This window comes from Ziziphus jujuba, chromosome 1 (genome assembly GCF_031755915.1).
Source record: "Ziziphus jujuba cultivar Dongzao chromosome 1, ASM3175591v1".
In the NCBI taxonomy this organism is placed as follows: domain Eukaryota; kingdom Viridiplantae; phylum Streptophyta; class Magnoliopsida; order Rosales; family Rhamnaceae; genus Ziziphus; species Ziziphus jujuba.
Genome location: NC_083379.1, coordinates 46497276 through 46505534, shown reverse-complemented (window position 1 = coordinate 46505534; position 8259 = coordinate 46497276). Strand labels below are relative to the sequence as shown.

Here is an 8259-nt window from a genome sequence, read left to right as displayed (position 1 = left end):
AACATTTATCTTTATAATGTTTGGCCTATATCAGCTTGGTATTTCCTCTAAACATTACTATTGTATATAAATTTTCTTAAACTACTAACATTACTTATGTGTTATGTCTATTTAAACAATCTACATCTCCACGGGATATGCTCATACAATCTATTCCTCTATTAAGAAATTTTAGAAAATGAAAATTGAAGATAGGAGAATGAGAAATATAAATATTTCTATTGGTATCTCAATGAACTTCAATTGTATCAAATACCAATGGCTCTTATTTATAGAGCTTATAAAATATAGGAGAGATTATAAAATCTATAAAAGAGAAGCCAACTAATCTATATCTCCACGATTTAATTAGTGCTTGATTTTTGCCTTGATTTCTCTAATTGACTATTTGCATTAATTTAATTGATTCTTGTGACTTGATTTGTTCACTTGACACTTCTACACAAAAAGAGAGAGAAAAAAAAAAATGATATAGTTCGAACCTGTCCCTTGGTCAAACAGGGTACTAACAGCTGTTGGCAAAACTTTTACTTAGTTAGTTTACTACTAGGTGCAAAGGCAATTAAGTTTTAGAATTAATTTTTTAGCAAAAACGAAAAAAAAAAAAAAAAAAAAAAGATGTTTATAGATTTAGCCGTTGCTGTCTACGAGATATCGTTGGCAATTGCCTGTGCCCAAAAATAAAAGTTAATATAAAACGCTTCTTGTATATTTCTTTGGTCAGAATTTCATCCAACGTATGCATGCTATTACATAGAAAAGGTCAATAGTTTATTATGGATCCCATTTACTTGCTTAAGTGAATATTGTTCAGCTGCAAAGGCCAACATTTCTTTTAACAGCAATAAAGTGCTGGTTTCGTTAAGATGTTTCAGTTCTAGAAATAACAAACTTTACCACAGAAATAACTTTGTGTGTATATTTGGATACCATGAATTTAGGCTAATTTTAGATATTATGAAATGGCTCACCAAAATATGGATATTGAAGATTTCAAAGAAAAAACTAAATCCACTTATCCTAACTAATATTCTAAACAAGCTAAGATGTGGTTGCCTATAAAAGACCATGCTTGTTTGATAATCTAAGTAAACAGGTTTCCTATCTTAAAGGTGCATAGTAATCATGGAGTCTAACACTCGAATTAAGATTCTTCTTCTTCTGAGTTTATCAATTCCATTATTTTGCTCATCAATAGGGGTTACATATGATTCAAATGCCATTATTATCAATGGCCAAAGACGCATTATTTTCTCTGGAGCAATTCACTACCCTCGTAGTACACCTGAAATGTGGCCGGATTTGATTCAAAAGGCAAAAGATGGTGGCTTGGATGCAATTGAGACATATGTTTTCTGGGATATTCATGAACCAGTCCGGCGTCAATATGACTTCGCCGGAAATCTAGACTTCATCAAGTTTTTCAAACTCATTCAAGAAGCTGGATTGTATGGTGTACTAAGGATTGGTCCATATGTCTGTGCTGAATGGAACTACGGAGGTTTCCCAATGTGGTTGAAAAACATGCCTGATATAGAATTAAGAACAAACAACGAGGTTTACAAGAATGAGATGCAAATTTTCACAACCAAGATAGTGAACATGTGCAAAGAAGCAAAGCTATTCGCGTCACAGGGCGGACCTATAATTATAGCACAGATTGAGAATGAGTACGGAAATATCATGAGTCATTATGGAGATGCAGGGAAGGCTTACATCAACTGGTGTGCACAGATGGCTCAAGCTCAAAATATTGGTATCCCATGGATTATGTGCCAGCAGAGTGACGCTCCACAGCCCATGATCAACACTTGCAATGGTTATTACTGCGACCAATTTACTCCAAACAACCCTAAAAGCCCTAAAATGTTCACTGAAAACTGGATTGGTTGGTTCAAGACGTGGGGCGAGAGAGACCCCCATAGAACTGCTGAAGATTCAGCTTTCTCTGTTGCACGTTTCTTCCAACTTGGCGGTGTCTTCAACAATTACTACATGTACCATGGTGGAACCAACTTTGGCCGCACAGCTGGAGGTCCATACATCACAACATCGTATGACTATGATGCACCGCTTGATGAATATGGGAATCTAAATCAGCCAAAATGGGGCCATTTAAAACAACTTCATGCAGCTATTAAGTTGGGTGAGAAACTTCTCACAAATGGCACAGTCACCACCAAGGAATTTGGTAATAATGTTAACCTTACCATGTACTCCAACAATTCCACGGGCGAGAGATTTTGCTTTTTAAGCAACGCAGATACGAGTCGAGATGCAACTATTGACTTGCAAACGGATGGTAAGTACTTTGTCCCAGCATGGTCTGTTACCATTCTTGATGGCTGCAACAAGGAAGTTTTCAACACTGCCAAGGTCAATGCCCAAACAACTTTGCTTGTCAAAAAACAAGATGAGCATAGATCCGCTCAACTCACTTGGACATGGGCACCAGAACCCATGAGAGACACTTTGCAAGGAAAAGGAAGGTTCAGAGCCAGACAACTTCTTGAACAGAAACAAACAACTCTTGATGTCAGTGACTATCTCTGGTACATGACAACCGTTGATGTTGATGAATCATCTTCGAAGAATGTTGTTTTGCATGTGAATACATCCGGTCATGTCCTTCATGCTTTCGTTAACAAAAAGTTCATAGGCTATCAATGGGGCACCGCAGAAGAACCCGAATTCACATTTGAGAAACCTATTTCTCTCAAACCAGGTACTAATGTCATAACTCTACTCAGTGCCACAGTGGGGTTGCAAAACTATGGAGAGTTTTTCGATTCGCAACCTACTGGCATTGTGGGAGGACCAGTCCAACTGATTGGTGACAACAATGTTACTACAGATTTGTCATCAAATGTTTGGTCATATAAGGTTGGATTAAACGGGGAGGCCAAAAGACTCTTTGATCCATTGAATAATAGCAGTGGATGGAGGACTACAAAACAACTTCCTGCTGGAAGACGCATGACATGGTACAAAGCAAACTTTAAGGCTCCTTCTGGTACTGATCCAGTGGTTGTGGACTTGCAAGGCATGGGAAAAGGACAAGCTTGGGTGAATGGACATAGCATTGGTCGTTTTTGGCCTTCTTTCCAGGCTAATGTGGATGGATGCAGTGAAACATGCGACTACCGTGGAGCATACGAGGCAGACAAATGTGTGACCAATTGTGGGTATCCAAGTCAAAGGTGGTATCATGTTCCAAGGTCATTCTTGAAGAGTGACACAAACACATTGGTTCTGTTTGAAGAACTAGGGGGAAATCCTCATAACGTGTCTTTCAAAACTACCACTTTAGACACTGTGTGTGGCAATGCATATGAGAATAGCATATTGGAATTGTCATGCAACCAAGGGCAAACCATATCAGATATTCAATTTGCCAGTTTCGGAGATCCATCGGGAAAATGCGGTTCTTTCACCAAAGGAAACTGCGATGCCAGACTTAGTGTATCACAAGTGGAAAAGGCATGTGTTGGGAAAGATGCATGTTCCATCGATGTTTCAACACGAACATTCGGATCAGCAGATGGTTGTGGCAACATTACGAAAAGGCTAGCAGTGCAAGTTTCTTGTGAAAATTGATAGACTAATTGTACGAAGGCCAAAGATAGCAGAAGTTGTACACGCAAGTGCAGCAAAAGAACGTAATTGTGTTACTATATATTATGACAATTTCATATTTGTAAACTCATAAGCATAGAGCTTGCCTTCCATTTAAGTTTCATTATATGCGAGCCTATGTTTTCAAATCCAGGTATTGATTAATAATTGAATCACCATTGAAACATCTTTGCGTAAACTTTGTGCCCAGAGTGATCAGTATAAAGCTCTGCCTTCATGCATAAAGCTCGACTATTTTGCAATCAGTATTCTGTAGATAAGCTTTGTTACACTTCATTTTCTATAACAGTTAGCCAATTTACCCCTATTGATACCTTGCAATTGAAAAAATAGTATTTACAACTTTATAAACAGATTTACAAATGAAATTATTTACAAGTATTGATGATTTCATATTATTCTTATCCATCACCCTTCTCAAATCCATGCATCTATGCAGGGGCGGAAACAGATGCTTACCTAGTATATATACATTTTTTCCTTCACATATGTAAAGTTTAATACAAGATGATATATAATATTTAGAAATATAAAACTTTATAAAACTTTCTTTTCATATTATACGAGTAAGAATATTATGATAAAAAGGACGAAAAGCTGTAAAAATAATATAATTTTCAAGCAAAAATATGGTATGATCAAAATGGGTAAAAGAAATATGAAATACTAGATAAGTTTGTTATTTTTTTTTAATTAATGTTAATATTTCAGAAAATTTTCATGTGATTATGACGAAAATTGCTTAGGTAAATTTAATTTTAGACTAGATATTAGATGAGGTGAGATTATATAAAAATATAATTAACTAAGCAACATCTATAACGATATGTAATAAGATGAGAAAACAAATTAATAGTCAGAAACCTATTGATAGTAACTAAAACTTAAAGTATAAAATTTACTTATCTTGTTCTATAATTTATTACCCAAAAAAAAAAAAAAAAGGTACATGAAATTATTGATTAAGTGTTATTATATATGTATATAAATTTTAATCCATTCGATTGTTGGTGAAGGGAATGAATGTACAAGCCAAAAAATTAAAAAAATTAAAAAAAATGTAACGAACTGTTAGAATTAAGCTTTTATAAGAAAATATATATTTGACATTGTTTTTATTGGAGCCTAAATACCTATTTACTATTTACATTAGAAATTATTTATACATAATTTTACAATTTAAGGACACAAAAGGAAGCTGGAAAGGCTGGGGCCATGGCCTCCTCAGGACAATACGTAATCCCATCCCTGCATCTATGTATTTTATCTGCTAAAATTATATTCTAATGTTTAAGATTGAGTACGATATTTATATTAGAATACATAATTGCGCATGTATTCACCGTGGGTAAGAAACAACTTTTTATCAAACAATAGTAATTAAAATCTGTTAATACGACAACGAATTAGCTTTTTAGTTATAGTTGGCAATTGTATGTGCCCAAAAATAAAAGATGATACAAAACCCTGCTTGTCTATTTCTTTATTCAGAATTCAATCCTCATATGTGTGCCACTTACATGGATAAGGTCAATTTGCACCAAAAAATAAAAAAATAAAAAAATGAAGTGGATGAAGTCAATTATTATGGATCACCAACACTAACCTAGAACTGAATGTTGTTCGGCTGCAAAAGCTAATATTTCTTTGCCCAGCAAATAAAGTGCTGGCTTTCTTAAGATGTTTTGTTCTGTAACTCATAAGGTTTACCAAAGATATAAAGTTGGGTGTACAATTGGATAATATTGCCAAATATGATCAAATTCTAGTACAGGGAGTTAGGCTAATTTTAGGAATTATGAAACAGTTTGCCAAATTATGGAAATTGAAAATTTCATCGGTTAAACCATATCCAAACAAATATTCTAAACAATCTAAGATGTGGTTGCCTATAAAAGACCATGGGTGTTTGATATCTAAGTAAACAAGTTTCCATACTACCAAAAAGCAAAGTAGACAAGTTTCCAATATTAAGGTGCATGTAATCATGGAGTCTAACATTCGAATTAAGATTCTTCTCCTTCTGAGTTTATCACTTCCATTAGTTTGCTCGTCAATAGAGGTTACATATGATTCAAATGCCATTATTATCAATGGTGAAAGACGTATTATTTTCTCTGGTGCAATCCACTACCCTCGTAGTACACCTGAAATGTGGCCGGATTTGATTCAAAAGGCGAAAGATGGTGGCTTGGATGCAATTGAGACGTACATTTTCTGAGATATCCATGAACCGGTCCGGCGTCAATATGACTTCACCGGAAATCTAGACTTCATCAAGTTTTTCAAACTCATTCAAGAAGCTGGATTGTATGGTGTACTAAGAATTGGTCCTTATGTCTGTGCTGAATGGAACTACGGAGGTTTCCCAATGTGGTTGAAAAACATGCCTGATATAGAATTAAGAACAAACAACGAGGTTTACAAGAATGAGATGCAAATTTTCACAACCAAGATAGTGAACATGTGCAAAGAAGCAAAGCTATTTGCAAAGCAAGGAGGACCGATAATTATAGCACAGATTGAGAATGAGTATGGAAATATCATGAGTCATTATGGAGATGCAGGGAAGGCTTACATCAACTGGTGTGCACAAATGGCTCAAGCTCAAAATATTGGTGTCCCATGGATTATGTGCCAGCAAAGTGATGCTCCACAGCCCATGATCAACACTTGCAATGGTTATTACTGCGACCAATTTACTCCAAACAACCCTAAAAGCCCTAAAATGTTCACTGAAAACTGGATTGGTTGGTTCAAGAAGTGGGGCGAGAGTGACCCCCATAGAACTGCTGAAGATTCAGCTTTCTCTGTTGCACGTTTCTTCCAACTTGGGGGTGTCTTCAACAATTACTATATGTACCATGGCGGAACCAACTTTGGCCGCACAGCTGGAGGTCCATACATTGCAACATCGTATGACTATGATGCACCGCTTGATGAATATGGGAATCTAAACCAGCCAAAATGGGGCCATTTAAAACAACTTCATGCAGCTATTAAATTGGGTGAGAAGCTTCTCACAAATGGCACAGTCACCACCAGGGAATTTGGTAATAACGTTAACCTTACCATGTACTCCAACAATTCCACCGGCGAGAGATTTTGCTTTTTAAGCAACGCAGATGAGAGTCGAGATGCAACTATTGACTTGCAAACGGATGGTAAGTACTTTGTCCCAGCATGGTCTGTTACCATTCTTGATGGCTGCAACAAGGAAGTTTTCAACACTGCCAAGGTCAATGCCCAAACAACTTTGCTTGTCAAAAAACAAGATGAGCATAGATCCGCTCAACTCACTTGGACATGGGCACCAGAACCCATGAGAGACACTTTGCAAGGAAAAGGAAGGTTCAGAGCCAGACAACTTCTTGAACAGAAACAAAATGCCCAAACAACTTGCTTGTCAAAAAACAAGATGAGCATAGATCCGCTCAACTCACTTGGACATGGGCACCAGAACCCATGAGAGACACTTTGCAAGGAAAAGGAAGGTTCAGAGCCAGACAACTTCTTGAACAGAAACAAACAACTCTTGATGTCAGTGACTATCTCTGGTACATGACGACAATTGATGTGGACGAGTCATCTTCGAAGAATGTTGTTTTGCATGTGAATACATCAGGTCATGTCCTTCATGCTTTCATTAACAAAAAGTTCATAGGCTATCAATGGGGCACTGCTGGAGAACTCAATTTCACATTTGAGAAACCTATTTCTCTCAAACCAGGTGCTAATGTCATAACTCTACTCAGTGCCACAGTGGGGTTACCAAACTATGGAGAGTTTTTCGACTCACAACCTACTGGTATTGTGGGAGGACCAATCCAACTGATTGGTGACAATAATGTTACCACAGATTTGTCATCAAATGTTTGGTCATATAAGGTTGGATTAAATGGTGAGGCCAAACGACTCTTTGATCCATTGAATAATAGCAGTGGATGGAGGACTACAAAACAACCTCCAGCTGGAAGACGCATGACATGGTACAAAGCCACCTTTAAGGCTCCTTCTGGTACTGATCCAGTGGTTGTGGACTTGCAAGGCATGGGAAAAGGACAAGCTTGGGTGAATGGTCATAGCATCGGTCGTTTTTGGCCTTCTTTCCAGGCTAATGTGGATGGATGCAGTGAAACATGCAACTACCGTGGAGCATACGAAGCAGACAAATGTGTGACCAATTGTGGGAATCCAAGTCAAAGGTGGTATCATGTTCCAAGGTCATTCTTGAAGAGCGACACAAACACATTGGTTCTGTTTGAAGAACTAGGGGGAAATCCCCAGAATGTGTCCTTCAAAACTACCACCCTAGACACTGTATGTGGCAATGCATACGAGAATAGCATATTGGAATTGTCATGCAACGAAGGGCAAACCATCTCGGATATTCAATTCGCAAGTTTTGGAGATCCATCAGGAAAATGTGGTTCTTTCACTAAAGGAAATTGCGATGCCAGACTTAGTGTATCACAAGTGGAAAAGGCATGTGTTGGGAGAGATACATGTTCCATCGACGTATCAGAGCAAACATTCGGATCAACAGAGAGTTGTAGCAATATTACAAAAAGGCTAGCAGTGCAAGTTTCTTGTGAAAGTTGATACACTAATTGTGTGAATCTC

General features: G+C 37.2%; 1 protein-coding gene and 1 pseudogene across 1 annotated transcript; both read left to right on the top strand.

Annotated features, from left to right (window-relative positions):
* Positions 1-4160, top strand: LOC107408848 (beta-galactosidase-like). Its single transcript, XM_048466485.2, has one exon. It carries the CDS (start codon positions 1126-1128, stop codon positions 3595-3597), a length of 2472 nt encoding a protein of 823 aa, XP_048322442.2. The 5' UTR covers positions 1-1125; the 3' UTR covers positions 3598-4160.
* A 1463-nt stretch (positions 4161-5623) lies between these two features.
* On the top strand, positions 5624-8255 carry LOC107408792 (beta-galactosidase-like; annotated as a pseudogene).
* Positions 8256-8259: the final 4 nt, after the last annotated feature.

Excerpts from the sequence above, each read along its gene's own strand:
- LOC107408848 (XM_048466485.2), top strand. The coding sequence starts at position 1,126 with ATGGAGTCTAACACTCGAATTAAGATTCTTCTTCTTCTGAGTTTATCA.